A 20,826-nucleotide genomic window follows, 5' to 3' on the forward strand; every position below is an offset into this window, starting at 1 on the left:
GGAAGGGGAAGAAAGATGGAACAGTAATAGACTGACCCTTATGGAATGCAGATGCTACCCTGTATAGGAGAGATGACCAGATAAAGAGGACCAACTTATCTGGGTAGAAAACTGTGAAAGGTGGTCAAACTGAATGGTTCTGAAGTTCACTGATCCTACAAGCTGAGGTTCTTGCTAAAAACAATACTTTCTTCAAAGTGAGGAGTCGAACCAAGCAACTATGCATCAGTTCAAATATGGGTGTCATTAAGAAAGTCCGCATATAATTCAAATCCCACAGAGAAACAATGAACAAAGTGAGTAAAAATAAGTAAAATGAACCTTTTTGAAAATGTGCCACTAGTGGAAGTCCTAACAATGAGGCTTAGTCTTGAAGACAGAGAGGCAGCCAAATGACCCCTAACTGTACCTACTTCCACCCCCAGCCGAGCAAGAGACTGCGCAAATTGCAGGATGCCAGAAAGATGGGATTGTAAGGGATCTAGCCCTTCCGACTTAAAGCACTGAGCAAATGTATTCCAGTGACTTGTATGAATGGATTTTGTAGCGGATTTGCTGGCAGCAAGGATGGTACCTGCAGCATCAGCAAGAAAGCAAAAGGATCCTAGCTGACAGTACTCAATCTGCAGTGTATGGGTATTTGAGTGGAGAACCTGACTATCCTGTTATGAGGGACAGGTCACCCTGTGTAGTGGAAGAAATCCTGGCCAATTGCTGAAAGCCAACAGATTGGCGTACTAGATCTTCCTTGCCTAATCTGGGCCCGGCAGAGTCAGCTGTGATTGATCCTCCTGTACTTTCCAAAGAACCTTTGGCAGAAGTGGAATCAGTTGAAATGTGTACGGCAGGTTCTGGGACATACCCCAGAGAACAATTGAGGTGGGAAGGGCATGACATAAAACTGAAAACACTTTTTGTTCTGGGCTGCTGGCGAAGAGATGTGTGGATACCCCAACCTGGGGAAGATTTCATCTGTCACTTCTGGGTGTAGTTCCCACTCATGGTTCTCCAGGAAGAGAAAAATCCTTTAACACCTTGAGGGAACTTTCAGTTCTTCATCTGTGCACCACTGCCACCTGCAAATTGCCTCAACACAGATTCTATGACCGCACACAGTTCTGTATGTTGATATAATGGACTGTGATGGTGTTTGACAGAATTAAAGTACTGCGTCCTAAAATCACTAGGCGTGATGTCTTAATGACAAGGCAGACTACCCTTAGCTTCACACTATATATGTGCAGACGCTGCTTCAATGCGGACCAAAGCTTGTCCTGATTTTTGCCCAAATTTGCAGCCAAGCCCAGTGAGTAAGGGTCAGTGATGAAGGGGGTCTGTGACTGCAGAATCTGAAGAAACAACCCACCAAAAGGATAGAAGTCCATCCACCAGTAAAGATCAAGGTGAATCGCCTGGAAGAGCTGCACATGAGCAGAGAGGCTTGCTTGATGTTTGAACCACAGTTTTCAGGCCTGCTGTTGGATTTTCGTCCACCATCTGGCACAAGCAGGATTCACAAGGGAATTAGACAAAGCGTATGTAAGAGGTGGCGCTTCTGAGTCAGACATCCAATTCGTCTTACACATATCTCTGAACTCTCAGGAGGAGGAAAAGTTGTCATGCAACTTGCTTCCACCACTTCTCCTTTTAAAGTTTAGCTCTGTGTTGCAGGTAGCTGAGACTCCTGAGCATTGATGGTAATGTCCTACAAGTGGAGAAGAGTCATCGTACTCCTAAGATGTTGCTCGACCAGTGCTGGGCACTTTGTCTTCACCAGACAGTCTTCAAGCTATGGAAATACATGTACTTGTCACAACTGCCATCACTTTTGTAAAGACGTGAGGTGTGGTCACCAGTCCGAAGAGCAAAACTGTGAACTGATAGTGCTGTATTCCCATGGTGGACTTAAGGTACAGTCTATAGGCAGAGAGAAGTGAAAGACTCTCTTATGTTCAGGCCAAAAAGATTTGGCTCAGGAACAGTATGTTGAACACTTTCTGCCACAGATTCAGAAGGGGGAGAGCGAGAATGGGTCTTAGACCTCTGTCTCTCTTGGGGGCCAAGAAGAAAAGGGAGTACAGTGTGCTAGCTTCTTCCAGGGGTATCACCTTTATATTCTTCAGCCTCTAAAATTGAGGCACATAGAGGGAGATCCTCCTTTCCCCAATTCACTCCGTATGGAAGACAGTGATGGAATACGGGAGTCAGACAGGTTGAAGAGGCAAATGACTGGAATTGGATCTGCTGCTGGAGATAACATGCCTTAGATCCACCTTAGCCCCAAAAAGATCTGTACATATGCTGGCATTTTTTAATTTTCTGGGAAGGTTGTAGCTGCCAGGACTTTTGTACCAATGAATAACCTCCTAACTTTCAGTATTGTGAAAATGCCTTGCGGGGAGGCAAGGCCCATTGAACAAGCTATAGCTCTGGTGTTCTTTAAACAATTTAGGGAGTAGTCAGCCTTCTCTCTGAACAACCGCTCGCAATTGTAAGACATGTCCATGAGCATTGCCTGTACATCTTCTGAGAAAGTAGTAGAATGCATCCGAGCTTGGTGGTGCACCGTGACCCTTGGATCCAGCTAGATCCAGCTACAGTGTTTGTAAAGTCAAGACCTCACTTCAGGATCTGTTTGGAGGTATCCAAACAGTCAGTGACCAAAACTGTGAATTGTATTTTCAGGTGATTAGGTTGGTTGATTTCTGCATTTTTGCCAGTTCCCACAAGGCATGGACAGTTGGCCTAGGAGATGGGCGGCGTTAACTGTTTGGAAAACGAATCTGCTGAATACAGAGACTTTCCTGCCATAGAGTTACATTTTTTCAACTCTGAAGGTACCATGAGAAAGCCATTTGGGTTTTGGTTTGAGGAAGAAGCTTAAATTACCAAACTTTCTTATGAAGGCTGGGATGACAGCAGCTCTGTTATCCAATGTAGGTATGTGTCGTCTGGCAATTTACGAACTGCTCAGCTGGAAAAATGTTTCTCCTGAGCAGCCATTATGTGTTCTAGGTAGCATCAGTGAGTGGGAAAATGCTCCGACACTGAAGAAGAAGGTTGCAAGATCTCCATCAAACATTTGACTTGGCATCCACAGAGGGTAGCGTAAATACTAAAGTGCCACAGTGGTGAATCAGAGACTTTGTTTGAAGGAGGAACAGAGGTGTAACAAATGTCCCCCTTCTGGTGACGTGCCTAGGCCACTTGCAATCTGCAAGTCAAGATGAAAGCCAGCATCAGTGTTGTTGAAGAGAATGAGGTTATCAGCTTTTGAGTCCTCATCTTCTTTGTGACTTTAAACCTCATCGGGCATTTACAAAGTCATTGGAATCAGAGCTAAATAGTTATTACATCCAGGCTCCATCTGAGCCCTAGGAAGGTGTTCCACCAAGAGTTTATCATTAAAAAAAATACCTTTACTTTCTAATTTACCACTCAGATAATCTCAGCCATGTTCGAAGGCATTGAGGACGGCACTGCAGTCTGCTGCATGTGCAGTGTCTTGTTTTTCTACTGAAGAAGCTTCAACCAAACTGGAGATTGTACTTTGGAATATTTTGATTTCTTCATAGGCACTAGAGTCCATAGAGGTGCGTTGTTGAAGTTGTGGCTTTGTCACCAATCTCACAGGATAAGGTTCATCATTGGAGAGTGGCTCACAGAGGGGCCATTTTGAACAAATACACCTTCCTCTAGCCCAGAAGGATCTGATCTGCACAGGGTCAGCCAGCAGAGCTGAAAACTCTGGCCTTTACTTTCTTTTTTGTTTTGTTTTTATTGATGTGGGATTGTCTCTGATGACAAAGTGTCTCTGGCACCTCAGCGGTGTTCCCTGGCACTAGACACCCCCAGCAGGTGGATCTGTTCTTTGAAGAAGAGGATTTCTCCATCTTATGATTCTTTTGTGGGAAAATCTTTGTGGTGGTTGTTCCACGTCAGGATACTTAACAGAAGTAGGCTACTTTGGCATATTCCTAAGGACCTTTATCAAAAGTAGTATGGCTATCTGCTCCCTGGTGGCTTTTGATTGTAAGAAGCACATGCATCTTAGACTGCAATTCAGTGTTCCGAGTCTGAATACCACATAAAGGACATCTTTGCTGTTTCTAAGGCAGGGTTTAAACCCTGAGATTCTTGGAAGAGTGTTAAAAATCTGAGGAATTGTCTCTGAAGCACTGAGAGAGCTCTGCACTTACATCAGTGAGGCTAGAAAGGCAGGAATTGATGCCAGTGGGCTGTTTGACGACTGCTATACTCCTACGTTGTCATGTCCAGTGGACAGAGCCACGGCAGAAGCAGCATTGAGCCACCTAGTGGTCCTTGCGAAAGATTTCTGGACCAGTCTGGTACCTGGGAGGATTCATAAGGAAAGGAATCTCTGGGAAGATGTATCCATCGGAAGTATGGGCATTTAGCACTTCGAGTAACCACAAGAATTGTGAGATATGTTGTTTTCAATAGTAAGGTTTTGATATGGGTCTGAGGCTCACTAGGAATTCTAGTTCTTATTCTTAGAATGCAACACTTTCCAATTTAGTGCTGGTACATTTAGGTTCTTGGCACAGTCTATTCGTTTTTTAAAGGAGTACAGTACTCAGACCCATATCAAAACCTCATTATTGATCCTTACTAATACACTGCCTCCCCAGAACCCGCATTAAATGTTGCAACATGCATTTGAATGCATTCTACATGTTATCTCACATTTTATGTTATTCACTATCATTTTCAATCTAAGTATGCGTTGTAATAAACAGAATTGTCAGTGACTTTTTTTAAGCTTTAGGTTCTTTTAATGTTGCCAAGAGTAATATATTGTTTGTCCTGTGCAGCCTTCATACCAGGGCGTCATTCCTAGAGAGATGCCCCAACTCATCCCTGTTTTCCCCGGGGGGACACCACTGCTGCCGCCAGTTGTGACTGGCAGCATCCCGGTATCCACTCCACTTCCACCTGCCTCCTTTGGCCTGCCGGACTCCCGCAAGCTTTCAGTCCTGGACAGCTTTGAGCCAGGGCAGGGTGGGACGCTTGACAGCTTGGATGTACTGCGTTACCCGGAGCCCACACTGGACCGCTTGGACAGCTTTGACAGCAGCCGCGGATCGCTGGATGCGTTGGACTCCTTCCAGTGCGGTACGTGGATGTGACAGTGGGGGAGGGGGGTCTCCTGGTAGCTTGTGTTTTAAAGAGGTTGCTAGGTCAAAACTCCAATGAATGCAGTTCTCTGGTAAAAAAATAAAATGGGTACGTCACACCCTGTTGGCCAACTCCACAGAAACGGCTGTTCCAGGGCAGTGGTAGTGGGGCTACACTACAAAACAAAGCAGGCATGTACCAAGGCCTGTGGAATCATAGACCTGAGCTTTGCAGGGCAAGCACTAACTCTGTGCACAGAGTGGAGCAGTGCAGAGTGGAACAATGCAGGATAAGGGAGAGTGTTATGTAGTGAATGGGGCTGTTGAGAGTGCATCATGCGAGGCAAGGCCTAACTCTCTTGTGGATTAGGCTGCACAGTATGGAGATGGAGATTAACACAGAAAATACCTATTCTCTGCTGTGGATGGAGGAGCCATTGTGAATGGCAAAGCTAACTCTGCAGTGAATAGTGCAGCAAGGTAGCACCTTCTGCAAGGCAAGGCTTAGCACTCTGCAATGGACAGAACAGCACAGGGTGGAGTGTAGAATGGAAAAGCCCAGCTCTCTGCAGTGGATGTGGCGGCACAGGGAGACAGTCACGCAAAGTGCGGCCAAGCTCTTTGCAGTGAACTGGGCCCCACAGAGAGCATCTAGAGCAAGGCCTAGCTGTCTAGATTGTAGGGGGCAGTAAAGGGAGTGCATGTTGGTTGGTGAGGACTGGAATTGCAAGAACCTGTATCCGCACTAGTGTACAGTCTTCGTGATGAGGCCTTGTGTAAAGGTGCTGTGGCAGTGCAGGTGGGAGCTCTACAGTGTGAGACCTGGCATTGAGAAATGCTGGGGCAGCACAGAGTAGAATCCTGCATTAATACTACAGTCTATTTTCCATAGACTGTGGCAACATAGGACAGTCCTCAATGATTGATGTCTTGGTTGCTTAGATGACCTTAGCGGCGGTCAGTGCACCCCAAGTCTAACAGAAACAAACAACATCACGTTGACTACATTAATGATGATGTGATGTGAAACTAACACATTTTCACTTTTTTCTCCCTTTTCTATTTAAGACACCAGAATGCAAGAAAGCCGCCTGACCGGAGGTCTGCAGAGGCCCACACCTGCAGTGAGTGTTCATTCATGGGAGTGGGAGGGGACCGAAGAGATTGTAGGAGACAGTGACAGTGGTTGGGAATAGCTTCACCTCACCAGGGGCTTGTATTTCAACTGTATTCTCAGCCACGGCTAGTAGGTGGCACTTTCAGATCATGTGTTTTGTTCCCCTATAATGTACCCTGCCATGTCAATTTGGCCCATTTCAGGAGCTGTGTTACTTCCGCAGTACTTCAGACTGTCCAGTAGGCGTCACTATAAGAGTAGCACTTATCTTTCCCTTTCAGGAGCTGTGCTACTTCAGTACATCTCCAAGCATGAGCTACCAGGGTTTGTTGTAAAAACATTACTTGTTTGTCCTTTAAAAGTCTGAATGAGTTTGGGAGCACCCTCAGCTTTGGCCAGCAGGTGTAAGAGCAGTACTTGCTTGTACTCTCAAGGAAATGTATTAGGCAGCGCTTCCGGTACTGGCTCGTGAATTTAAGATTAAGAGCAGTATTACTTGGTTAAACAACACTCCTTGCCCTTGCCAGCAAATGTCAGCATAAGAGCAGTATGTGGCTCTACCTCCCCGGACCATGTAAACAGTTTCTGTGCATAATTTGTTGTCCATGTTTATAACATTGATGTTTTTTCTGTGTTTTTGTGACAGGCACTCCTGAACAGCTTAAATAATATGATTCCCCTAAAGATGGAGTCCTTTCCCCGAGCGATGGAACCAGCGGCCATTGCTCCAGGAACATCACTTCTCGTGAAGAATCCCCTGGCTGACACCCATGAGTTCAGACAGGGTTGTCACACATGCTACCAGAAGACCGGTAAGCAGCCACCTGGACTCCAGTGCGTCGCTACGGCTAGACTTCATTTAAGGACATTTGACTAAGTTTCATAATTCTACATACTACATTTGTAACATAGTCAATCACATATCACCTGTTTAAAAATAAATAAATAAATAAAATGAAACCAGTCTTAAATTACTTAATGTCCTCCTCTCATCTACTAGTTCCCACTGTTTAACTTCCTCTCCCCAGTTCTGAACAGGTTCCTAATTATGCAGCATAATAAAATATAAAATGCTTCTACCAATACTCTAACCTTCCTCAAAGATTAAACGCTGAACCCCTGTGAGACTGTTTAGGTTGGCCATGTTCATACCTCCTCGAATTTCCTCTTGCTCCACCATGGTTTATTTTTTTCTAGTTTGTAGGTCTCGGCTAGACAGCGCATGCACTGTCCTTAATAGACATGTTGTTTACAATTCAGTGGGATGCAGCCCGCCCATAGGCTTACCATTTGTTCGCTTTTTCGTTACTCTTGTATCCTGCATTCCTGTTTTTCCATAGCATGAATGAATCATGCCTCACCCTGTGTTTTTGACCATTCCCCAGAGCCTGGACCAAGTACTTGTGTCCATCCACTGCTCCCGTTTTAGGGGTTACTTTTTTCTTTGTTTTTCCGCACTTGTGTTTTCACTCACTCGGTCTGTTCCCACCGCAAACCCATGTAGCGTTTGTTAAGCTAATATCATGGATTTAGATTTGAGGTAGTATTGAAAATACTTTAAAGGGTATGCTTGTTCTGTAGTGCTATTACAACTCTAAAATCTAAACTCAGTAGATTAAATATAATTTGAATGATGTGCAAAATGTCATCATTTATTTTGCACAATATAATATTGATTTGCAAAACTAAGTTGTTTCAATATTCCATTCAATATATATCATAACAAGTAGTGTGAAAGTAAATAAGATTAAATGTTAAAAGATGCTACAAAATTTATATATTTTTTTGAAGAATTAATATGGAATTGTCAGCTCTGGTAAGCAAAGATGGCGATCTCGCTGACAGACACCCCAAGCAGTATGCTAAAGGCCAGATGTACAAAGCATTTTTCCACTTTCAAGCCATTTGCAACTGGAAATGCTTTTTCTAGTGTACAAAATGTGATTCGGTAACCAAATTCCAGTCGCAAAACAGTAATACTTTACCGCTAGTTTATGAACGGGTGGTAACCCATTCGCAAAGGGGAAGGGGTCCTGTGGTGCCCAAGGGACCCCTACCCCTTTGAGAATGTAAATAATAATATTTTTAATATTTTAAAGAGCAGACAGTGGTCCCACGGCCCACTGCCTACTCTTAAAAAAAAAAAAAAGATAAAGATGCAGAGTTTAATTTTTTTTTTTTTTTTTTTTTCCAAATGCCTCCAGATTTCCTTAGATCAAAATGGGCTGCCTTAAAAAAAAAAAAAAAAAAAAAGAAAAGAAATGCTTTGTTAAAAAGCTGTCACAGACATGGTGGACTGCTGACCTCAGCAGGCCACCATCCCTGTGATGGGTACAATTCCTAATGGGTTGCAGATTGTGACCTGTCTGATTAATATGTATGTGGTAGGTCTCTTTACGACCCACTAGGAATCACTAATGAAATTCAAAAGAGTTTCAAATATTAGGAATACGGATTTCCTAATTGCGATTCAGAGAGAATCGTACTTAGGATATTGTTTTTCTTAATATTTGTACATCTGGCCCTAAATAACATAAAACATTTCATGCTGTTAGTAGCTGTGCCAGTGCCAGGCAAAAGGTATTCCATTTCTTCACAACCCTTTTTCCGTCCCATTGTTCATAAACTAGAACAAGCTGACTTATCCTAACGTGGCCACTCTTCTCGTTTTTGCTCCAGATGAATTTGCAAGGACTCAGAAGTTAATTGTTAGGCTCAGTCCTTCGTCAATCTTTATGGCTGTCTGCTTTTGAATAGTGTGCTTTTAAAGTTGTTGCAGTATGAAGCAACGTATCTAGGCGCATTGTGCGTTATCCTGTGGGCCTGCTGAGAGAGCCCATGTGAAATGGGGTCCTGCCGGCTTCTGCTGTTCATGCTACATATGATACCTGCTAACCAGGAAGTGGGTATGTACCTACAAATGCTTCTGTGGAAAATGCACACCTTAATATCTATTCTACTTCATTCTGTACGCAGGCTGGGTCATAGTGCTTTTTTGCATCACTTTCAGCCGTACTGAACAGCAGCCATGCTGCTATTCAACATGACTAAAAGGCCTTGACATTGACAGCACCAATAGCTTTTGGATTGCGGAGACCTATTGGCTTTGCCAATGCTTGTTACGTAGTGCTAGCAATACCCTGTGCATAGGGGTCAGTGTGCTTTACAAGCAATGAGGGAACTAGTTCATAAGTAACATAATAAAGATCACATACAGCACTGTACTGTCAGTTTTACTGTGACACAAACAAGCCAGAAGCTTGAAGTAGAAATGATTATCTAGCAAGAGTCTTGTAGCTCTTTCTTTAGGTTGAGTTTGAATACCTTAATGGAGGGGGCCAGGCACAGCTAGATTGGTAGTGGATAGTTTCAAATTTTAGGGCTGTTATGAGAGAACGCATTTGAATGAGCAAAATGTTTTTTATTGTTAGAGTTGTGGTGGCGTGATAGAGGACTTTACCCATTAGTTCTTGCATCCTCCTACAGAGTTCAGTTTGTTAGACAGGTGTCTAAGGTTAATTGTATGTAGTACTTTTGGGGGTGATTGATGCTCGCATCCTTGAATGTTCTTTGTGCTTCTGATAGCAGTCATCTAGTGATATTCCGATATGCTTCGTTTTTTGCTCCCTTTCAACTCTGCAACCTCTATCCCTTCCCTTCCTTTCATTTCACATCTAGCCATCACAAGGTAGCGCCCAAAAAACTAATCTTTATAAAAGCTCGACAGGCGCGTCCAAGACACTAGCAAGTGCCAAAAGGAGGTTACCTTCCCAGGGAGCCTATACAGGTATGCAAATCAAAAGAGAGTTTAAGCAGAACAATGGAATTTCGTATTTAACTATTGTTGCCAGTTGAAAATGAAGTTGGTCAGTTTTGTCTTGTTGTGGCTACTGATATAGCAATATTTCCCTGTAACATCCCTGTAACATATGTTTAATTATTGTTCTCCAATTGCAGAGTTGCAATTAAAAGGTGTTGTTCAACTAGTCAGTTTTCACATCTGAAAATATGTAAAGGTTATATTGTAGCAGGGGCTTCTCTTTTGTGGTGCATTGTGGGACCAGTGATGTGGCAAGGTAGGGCGTGTGCAAGTTTGGTCCAGATTTTCTGGCAAACCCCTTAAGATAAATGTCTGTAAAATTAATCTAAATAAATGAAATCCATTGAAACACTCACTGTGTATCTTGATAATGTGACTTTGATGTGGCTCTCCTGGATCAATGTTGTATGCCTCTCTTGTATAGGTTTACATGTGTGAAGGCTTAATGATCTACGGTATTAATGTAAGGGAATGCCAACCATTCTTTTGATTGCGCAGGTGGGTCAGAAGAAACCTTTATATCCTACTGGCTCATGATCAGAAATACATGAATCTAAGGGGGAGACTAAAATATTAAGCAAAATAGGATCAGTCCGAATTACTGTAGCTCCATTTGTGAGCTTACCAAGAACTTACAGTGGTTTACAGCCCCCCCCCCCCCCCCCCCATTGCAACCTATTTGTTGGCTTTATTGTCTTTGCTTGCTTCTTATTCAATCGCTTTCCTTGTCTGTCATGCTCTAGCACAGGCAGCAAATTGCTGCTGGCCCCTATGCCTTAAAAAGTGCTATCACCTTACATGTAATTCATTTTTTTTAAACTAACAGATCCCTCTCGAGTGGGTAAATAAAAAATAGTGTCTGCATCATTGTGTAGGCGTACACATGCATAGGAATGAGTGTGCACAAAAATAATGAAGCCTGCTCTTGCCTACAAAATGGCAAAGCTGTGTTCACATGCCAGAAGGTATTGGCAAGGCCATTAGGCACCAAAATATGAGATCAGTTGGCTTTGCCAATGCATCTTACCCATAAAACTACATTCATGACACCATACATCCCTGCAAAAACGGAGACATTGCTCATTTACTATAGACACAACTTGAATTTGCATGTATTAAGGACAAATATCATTATGAAGAAACAGTTGTTAGTTTTATAGATTCTCCTACAGTTGTTAAAAAATCTTTTTTCAATTGGACTATTCAAAAGTCCTTTATTGGTGGAGTCTGACATTCAAAATGTGTATATCGTTTCAAATAAATGTTTTCAGCCAAGGGCCATAAAAGTGCACATAAAATAGGAAATCAACCATTTCATAAAACATTATTTAAGTACATCCGTACTCATCTAATTGGCTTATAAAAACATTTCCCTGACAAATCTTTTTTTCAACAACCATAACCAAATTAAAAGGCATAACATTTCCTTATCTTCATAGCAGCAATAATGGAGCTGAGTATGGAGAAACAGACTTTGCAGATAGCAAGCTTTGTAAATATAATAGACCCTCCCTGTATGTTTTGAAATGTTGCTTAATTAAAACTGGTCGTAAAAAACGACATTCTGGGTGATTTATATTAAGCGAAAAAGCATAATGTGTGCTGAGGCCTGGGCAATGTGCCTGTTACAGGAGCAAGATGGCAGGGCAGGATGCCATGTACAAACTACAGGAAAAGCCACCAAAAAGTGAACAAGACTCAACCTCAATTTAGCCAAATAAAATCTATGTTCAGGATTTGAAATCCATAACTGATATGGTTCGGTCTCCTTTGTAATACTAATTTGCAAGTAATGCATTACAGCTGTCTTATCAAAAATCTCCAATAATCTTGAGTTCGATGGCATCTGTCGCTGTAGATACGCATGTTCTGCAATAGCTCGCCATCTGGTGTTGGGCCGGAGTGTTACAAGTTGTTTTTCTTCGAAGAAGTCTTTCGAGTCACGGGACCGAGTGACTCCTCCTTTTGTCTCCATTGCGCATGGGCGTCGACTCCATCCTCGATTGTTTTTTTTCCGCCATCGGGTTCGGACGTGTTCCTGTCGCTCCGAGTTTCGGAACGGAAAAAATAGTTAATTTCGGAAGATTTTCGTCGGTATTGTTGCGTTCGGGATCGGCGTACTTAGATTCAACACCGCATCGAAGATCGAAGAGCTCCGGTGCCCTTCGGGGTAGTTTTTCGATCCTCCGTCGGGGCCTGGTCGGCCCGACCGCGTGCTGAGGAACGCCGATGGAACGGACCCCGTTCCGATTCTGCCCCAAATGCCACAATAAATACCCCTACACAGACCAACACTTGGTTTGCAACCTGTGCCTGTCACCTGAGCACAGCGAAGACACCTGCGAGGCCTGTCGTGCGTTCCGGTCCCGAAAAACACTCCGAGACCGTCGAGCCAGAAGACTTCAAATGGCGTCCGCACCGACAGCCCAACGGGAGTTCGAGGAACAGGAAGAGGAAGGTACCTTCTCGATCCAAGACTCAGACTCCGAAGGATTCGACGATACACAAACCGTGAGTAAGACGTCGAAAACCACACAAAGAAACATTTACAAGGCCCAGGGGACGCCACTGCCACCAGGCCATGGCTCAACCCATAAAATCGGTGACCGACCGTCGGCACCGAAAAAGGCCCAAACAGTGCCGAGATCGTCCGACTCCGGTCGAGACACCGGCACGCAGCCTTCTCGGGACCGAGAAAGTGCTGGAGACAAGCCTCGACACCGAGATGCCGGTGTAGACACGGCTCGACGCCGAGACAGCGGCACCGAAACAGATCGACGCCGAGAGGTTTCGGCACCGAAAAGGAAAAAAGTCACCTCGGAGCCGAAAAAACACGCAGACACAGTTTCGACGCCGAAACAAACTGCAAGCGACCCAGCTTCAGGCTCTTATACAGAAGAGCACTCGCTAACCTCCCAAATGCAGAAGCATAGGTTTGAGGAAGAGCTACAAGCAACTGATGCGGACCATACGCAAAAGCGTATCTTCATTCAGCAGGGGACAGGAAAAATAAGCACCCTTCCCCCCATTAGGAGAAAGAGAAGGTTGGAGTTCCAGGCGGAACAAGTACCACAACCAAAAGTGGTGAAAAGAGTTACACCACCACCCTCTCCTCCGCCCGTGATTAACGTTTCACCAGCACAAACGCCATCACACTCCCCAGCTCACACCACCATGAGCCAGGGTGACCAAGACCAGGACGCATGGGACCTATACGACGCCCCAGTGTCAGATAACAGCCCAGAGGCATACCCTACAAAACCATCTCCACCAGAAGACAGCACCGCGTACTCTCAGGTGGTGGCTAGAGCAGCACAATTTCACAACGTAAGCCTCCACTCAGAACAGGTCGAGGATGATTTCCTGTTCAACACACTCTCCTCCACCCACAGCTCCTACCAAAGCCTGCCTATGCTCCCTGGTATGCTCCGGCACGCAAAAGACATATTTAAGGACCCGGTCAAAAGTAGGGCAATCACACCAAGGGTGGAAAAAAAGTATAAGCCGCCTCCTACAGACCCGGCTTTCATCACAACACAGCTGCCACCAGACTCTGTTGTTGTAGGAGCAGCTAGGAAAAGGGCCAACTCTCACACATCTGGAGATGCACCACCCCCAGATAAAGAAAGCCGCAAGTTTGATGCAGCTGGTAAAAGAGTCGCAGCACAAGCTGCAAACCAGTGGCGCATCGCGAACTCCCAGGCACTACTTGCGCGCTATGACAGAGCCCACTGGGACGAGATGCAACATCTCATTGAACATCTGCCCAAAGACTTCCAAAATAGGGCAAAACAAGTGGTTGAGGAGGGACAGGCCATCTCCAACAACCAGATCCGCTCCTCCATGGACGCTGCAGATACAGCTGCACGGACAATTAATACATCTGTAACTATCAGAAGGCATGCATGGCTCCGAACGTCTGGATTTAAACCAGAGATTCAACAAGCAGTTCTCAATATGCCTTTTAATGAAAAAGAACTGTTCGGTCCAGAAGTGGACACAGCGATTGAGAAACTCAAAAAAGATACGGACACTGCCAAAGCCATGGGCGCACTCTACTCCCCGCAGAGCAGAGGGAATTACAGCTCATTCCGTAAAACGCCCTTTCGAGGGGGGTTTCGGGGTCAAAGCACACAAGCCAGCACCTCACAAGCCACACCGTCCAGTTACCAAGGACAGTATAGAGGAGGTTTTCGGGGACAATATAGAGGAGGGCAATTCCCTAGAAATAGAGGAAGATTCCAAAGCCCCAAAACCCCTACTACTAAACAGTGACTCACATGTCACTCACCCCCTCCACACAACACCAGTGGGGGGACGAATAGGTCATTATTACAGAGCATGGGAGAAAATCACTACAGACACTTGGGTTCTAGCAATTATCCAACATGGTTACTGCATAGAATTTCTACAGTTCCCTCCAAACATACCACCAAAAGCACAAAATTTAACAACACACCATTCCAATCTCCTAGAGATAGAAGTGCAGGCACTATTGCAAAAGAATGCAATCGAATTAGTGCCAAACACACAAATAAACACAGGAGTTTACTCACTGTACTTTCTGATACCAAAGAAGGACAAAACACTGAGACCAATCCTAGACCTCAGAGTAGTCAACACTTTCATCAAATCAGACCACTTCCACATGGTCACACTACAAGAAGTATTGCCATTGCTAAAGCTGCACGACTACATGGCAACTTTAGACCTCAAGGATGCTTATTTCCATATACCAATTCACCCATCGCACAGGAAATACCTAAGGTTTGTATTCAAAGGAATACATTACCAATTCAAGGTACTGCCTTTCGGATTAACAACCGCACCAAGAGTCTTTACCAAATGTCTAGCGGGAGTCGCTGCACACATCAGAAGGCAGCAAATACATGTGTTCCCATATCTAGACGACTGGCTAATCAAGGCCCATTCGTTAATAGAGTGCTCAAATCACACAAATCATATCATACAAACCCTCTTCAAACTAGGGTTCACCGTCAATTTCACAAAATCCAAGATTCGGCCACGCAAGGTACAACAATACCTGGGAGCCATAATAGACACATCAAAAGGAGTAGCCACTCCAAGTCCACAAAGAATTCAAAATTTCAACACCATCATACAACGCATGTATCCAACACAAAAGATACAAGCAAAGATGGTATTACAACTCCTAGGCATGATGTCATCATGCATAGCCATTGTCCCAAACGCAAGACTGCACATGAGGCCCTTACAACAATGCCTAGCATCACAGTGGTCTCAAGCACAGGGTCACCTTCTAGATCTGGTGTTAATAGACCGCCAAACTTACCTCTCGCTTCTGTGGTGGAACAACATAAATTTAAACAAGGGGCGGCCTTTCCAAGACCCAGTGCCACAATACGTAATAACAACAGATGCTTCCATGACAGGGTGGGGAGCACACCTCGATCAACACAGCATACAAGGACAATGGAACGTACATCAAACAAAACTGCATATCAATCACCTAGAACTTCTTGCAGTTTTTCAAGCACTAAAAGCTTTCCAACCAATAATAGTTCACAAATACATTCTCGTCAAAACAGACAACATGACAACAATGTATTATCTAAACAAGCAGGGAGGGACGCACTCCACGCAGTTAAGCATGTTAGCACAAAAAATTTGGCATTGGGCAATTCACAACCAAATTCGCCTAATTGCACAGTTTATACCAGGGATACAAAATCAACTCGCAGACAATCTCTCTCGAGATCACCAACAGGTCCACGAATGGGAAATTCACCCCCAAATACTGAACACTTATTTCAAACTCTGGGGAACACCTCAGATAGACTTGTTTGCGACAAGGGAGAACGCAAAATGCCAAAACTTCGCATCCAGATACCCACACAAACAATCCCAAGGCAATGCCCTATGGATGAACTGGTCAGGGATATTTGCTTACGCTTTTCCTCCTCTCCCTCTCCTTCCTTACCTGGTAAACAAACTCAGTCAAAGCAAACTCAAACTCATATTGATAGCACCAACTTGGGCAAGGCAACCCTGGTACACAACGCTGCTAGACCTATCAGTGGTACCCTGCATCAAATTGCCCAACAGGCCAGATCTGTTGACACAGCACAACCAAAAGATCAGACACCCAGATCCAGCATCGCTGAATCTAGCAATCTGGCTCCTGAAATCCTAGAATTCGGGCACTTACAACTTACCCAAGAATGTATGGAAGTCATAAAACAAGCAAGAAGGCCATCCACCAGGCACTGCTATGCAAGTAAATGGAAGAGGTTTGTTTGCTACTGCCATATTAATCAAATACAACCATTACACACAACTCCAGAACATGTAGTGGGTTACTTGCTTCACTTACAAAAATCTAACCTAGCTTTCTCTTCCATTAAGATTCACCTTGCAGCAATATCTGCATACCTGCAGACTACCTATTCAACTTCCCTATATAAAATACCAGTCATTAAAGCATTCATGGAGGGCCTTAGGAGAATTATACCACCAAGAACACTACCTGTTCCTTCATGGAACCTAAATGTTGTCCTAACTAGACTTATGGGTCCACCTTTTGAACCCATGCACTCCTGCGACATACAGTTCCTAACCTGGAAGGTGGCATTTCTCATCGCCATTACTTCCCTGAGAAGAGTAAGCGAGATTCAGGCGTTTACTATACAGGAACCTTTTATACAACTACACAAAAATAAAGTCGTCCTAAGGACCAATCCTAAATTTTTGCCAAAGGTTATTTCACCGTTCCATCTAAATCAAACAGTGGAACTTCCGGTGTTCTTTCCACAGCCAGATACCGTAGCTGAAAGGGCACTACATACATTAGATGTCAAAAGAGCATTAATGTATTACATTGACAGAACAAAGAACATCAGAAAGACTAAACAACTCTTTATTGCATTTCAAAAACCTCATGCAGGAAACCCAATTTCAAAACAAGGTATAGCCAGATGGATAGTTAAATGCATCCAAATCTGCTACCTTAAAGCTAAACGACAGCTGCCCATTACACCAAGGGCACACTCAACCAGAAAGAAAGGTGCTACCATGGCCTTTCTAGGAAACATCCCAATGCAAGAAATATGTAAGGCAGCCACATGGTCTACGCCTCACACATTCACCAAGCACTACTGTGTAGACGTGTTATCCGCACAACAAGCCACAGTAGGTCAAGCTGTATTAAGGACATTATTTCAGACTACTTCCACTCCTACAGGCTGATCCACCGCTTTTGGGGAAATAACTGCTTACTAGTCTATTGCAGAACATGCGTATCTACAGCGACAGATGCCATCGAACTGAAAATGTCACTTACCCAGTGTACATCTGTTCGTGGCATCAGTCGCAGTAGATTCGCATGTGCCCACCCGCCTCCCCGGGAGCCTGTAGCAGTTTGGAAGTTACCTTCAATTATTTATATATGTATCATCTCAACCTTAAATAAGTGCATACTTAGTCACTCCATTGCATGGGCACTATTACTACAATTCAACTCCTACCTCACCCTCTGCGGGGAAAAACAATCGAGGATGGAGTCGACGCCCATGCGCAATGGAGACAAAAGGAGGAGTCACTCGGTCCCGTGACTCGAAAGACTTCTTCGAAGAAAAACAACTTGTAACACTCCGGCCCAACACCAGATGGCGAGCTATTGCAGAACATGCGAATCTACTGCGACTGATGCCACGAACAGATGTACACTGGGTAAGTGACATTTTCATTACTCTATATAGGAACTATATCTCTGTTTCAACCGTAATCTAGAGACTGGTGTAATCTGCACCACGCCACTACATCCCAGACTATGAAAAGTAGCTTTTACATAAGCAAGCCGTGGAATTAAAGTTGCATTATTCTGACTAAGGCAACCTTTCAAAACTTGCCTAGAAAATGTGCTTGGGGAGTGCTTCATAACTTCATCCATAAACCTAGTTGCGCCAACTTAATTTGGTCTTCTGTATAAACTGCACCAAAGTGCAAAATAAAATTTGAAGTATTTTTTTGGCGCAGAAATCAATCTCCCAGGAATCTATTTTCCACAGACTGAAGCTTCCCTGAGTCAGCAAATCTCCAAACTCCTGCACCATAAGTGCCTGTTGCTGCTCACTTGTTATAAATTTGGAGGAGTTCCTGAATCTGCTTCACTCTGTCTTGAAGAAAGTCTAAAAACAGCCTCTACTGCAGCTCCCCTTTTCTGCTCTCCAGCAATAATTACCCTGTCCCATTTTCTCCTTCTATCAAAAAGAAAACCCAAATAATCAAAGGTGGGAAACCTTTCCGATCAGTGTACCTCCCAAATAGAAGGATCTTGTTTTAAGACTCTTTGGGCCGCATGATAATACGAATGACTTCTGGAAATGTATTCTATGTTTATTATCACGCATAAACAAATTGAAGCCGTCAAGAAGTTTCTGTCAGCCATTTGCTGTATGCACCAACAAGACCGCGTCTTCCGCATACAAGACTGGGACAAAAAGGTTACCTTATTTTTGGAACATCTTCGGTGCATTTCACTAAAAAGGAACCCAAAGGTTTTATATAAAATAAAAAGGGGGCTAAAATACAGCCCTGCAGAACTCCTTTGATTGCGCTCATTGGGGCTGTACAGTCCCACCCTCCACCCCCACCCCCACCCAGTAGAAAAACAAACCTTTGTGGATGTACCTTGATGCAGTTGTCTTATGAGGGTCAAGAGTTGGTTGTCTATCCCTGCCTGCTCCATCAGTTCCCACAAAAGGTCTCTATCTAACATGTCGAAAGCAGAGGAATGGAGCTTTGAAGATACATGTGCACAGGACATTTTGCAGCTTCACTGCCAATCCTTGCAGTATAGTTCTGAAGTATCCTTAGTCTAAAAATTATCTTTTTAGTGCCCCGTTGTAAGATCCATCACAGTCATCTATTCCTGCTCCAGGGACAGTTCGGTACTCTGCCACAGCATGGGTCTTGCCAAAGAGCTGACTCTTGTGGAGAAAACAGACATATTAAAATATGATAAATACACGTCGAGCATAACCTGAAGGAGGCTTTCAGTGGGGCTAAAACTAACCGCAGCTGGGGTGGGACTTCGTCCACCAGCCTGCATTGCTGCCCGGACTCTGCCGTGCTCTGACGCGTTATTAAAGCGCTCTTCTTTTACTGCCGCGAGTGACGAGCATAATCTGAAGGAGGCTTTCCTGGGGGCTAATACTAACCGCGGCAGGGTGGGACTTCACCTCCTAGCCTGCATTGCTGCCCGGACTCTGCCCTGCTGTGATGTGCTATTAAAGCACTCTTGTTTTACTGCCTCGTAGGATGTGTCCTGGCGGGCCCGTCTTAGTCCATCATAGGCCGGGCTGGGCCCCCTTTCTTTGGCCCAAGGTTTGTGGTTTTTGGGCAATGTAAGCAGCCTTCGTAAAAGGAAACTTCAGAAAAAGATTTTGCTACACTTTTGGGCAACTTGAATGTGTGTTATTTGGACTTGTTTTATTTGCATTCACTAAATTTTGCGTGCCTTTTGAGCTCCAGTTCGGTCAAATGGGTAAAAGGAAACAAACTGTTGCAGGGGGCGGAGAGGGGCGTTCTGCGAAACCCCCTCATTCCCTGATTGATAATTTTTTAGTGAGGGTGGTAGGCTTAGTGACAAGCAGAAGTAAGCTTGCTGAGCATCGCTTATCTCTCACAACATGACTAACTTCCCCCCATCCGCCTTCGCTCACCGCTTTTTCTAGGTCAACAGGAAGATTTTGTTTGGATGAAAGAATGGATTCAATTCCAATACATGAAGTACAGGAGCTAGCCACTACGGGATTAGAGGTATCCACCTCCCCCCACCAAATAGCAATCAAGAGAACAGTAATCCTATGCGGAGCCCCAGGTTGTTTATAATACTAGTCCACCTAACACAGGAAGAACAGCCAAGAATAGAAAGCGAGCCCTAAACCCAAGGAGACCACTAACTCAGGCGGGTCTAACCATTTCAACTCAGACAACAACATCCTTATATGATGATTATTGGGGATCCTCTAAAAAGTACATCTGTGACTTGCTTGAAACCAAACTAGCTCCAATCTTGGCACGCTTGGAAACTATAGATCCTGCTCTAAATCATTTATCCTTTTTAAATTGGCTACCTGGCTGTAGCAACACTCAGGTGGGCAATATTTTGCATGCTAATCCCACTTGGTCCTCTTCTGTTGAAGTTCCCAGTCCTAGCATGGGACTAGCATCAACAGCCACAGAGATGAACCAAGTAGCACATCAGTCTCCATCACAACATGGGTCAATCCGTAATGCCGCCTGTGATAGGCTTGCTGGGATAGGTCCGTCTCGAAGCCTGCAGAATTTGAAAGTGGCAGGCACTTTGCCCCCATCTTTTCGTACTTCTTCAAAGCCTACGTCACTGTAAGCCAGAGTAGGTATTCGTTTTCACATGTACTCACTAGAGCAATCAATGGAAAAGATCCAAGTGTGAGGCAAACGCACTAAAGATTGTCCTTCAAGTTTCTCTGTAACTCTTGAGTCTGAAGGCCCCAGTGTTGACAAATCCATCATGTGCAGCGCTTACTTTTTACCACTTGGACCTTGACTGGGTATCCTTTTTTCCTGCAGTACAAAGAGAAATTTAACAGATTTGTTTATCTGCCTTGCTGTCTGTCACTTGATTAATTTGTTATTTATGCAGATTCAATAAATGTAAAGGTAACCATTTCTAGATGTTGTTGGCCACAAGCTTTGTGATAAACCTAAGTCCAGGCTTTGCATCT

At 44.2% G+C, this 20,826-nt stretch overlaps 1 protein-coding gene across 2 annotated transcripts in view; it reads left to right on the forward strand.

Annotated features, from left to right (window-relative positions):
• Window positions 1-20,826, forward strand: part of ZC3H7B (zinc finger CCCH-type containing 7B) — a 195,973-nt gene that overhangs the window by 55,391 nt on the left and 119,756 nt on the right. For both annotated transcript variants that reach the window (XM_069231242.1, XM_069231243.1), the window contains exons 10-12: window positions 4,836-5,136; window positions 6,207-6,262; window positions 6,902-7,067. In XM_069231242.1, coding sequence (XP_069087343.1) covers window positions 4,836-5,136; window positions 6,207-6,262; window positions 6,902-7,067 — 523 coding nt within the window. The remainder of the gene's footprint in view (window positions 1-4,835; window positions 5,137-6,206; window positions 6,263-6,901; window positions 7,068-20,826) is intronic.

Source organism: Pleurodeles waltl, chromosome 4_2, assembly GCF_031143425.1.
Source record: "Pleurodeles waltl isolate 20211129_DDA chromosome 4_2, aPleWal1.hap1.20221129, whole genome shotgun sequence".
Lineage (NCBI taxonomy): Eukaryota > Metazoa > Chordata > Amphibia > Caudata > Salamandridae > Pleurodeles > Pleurodeles waltl.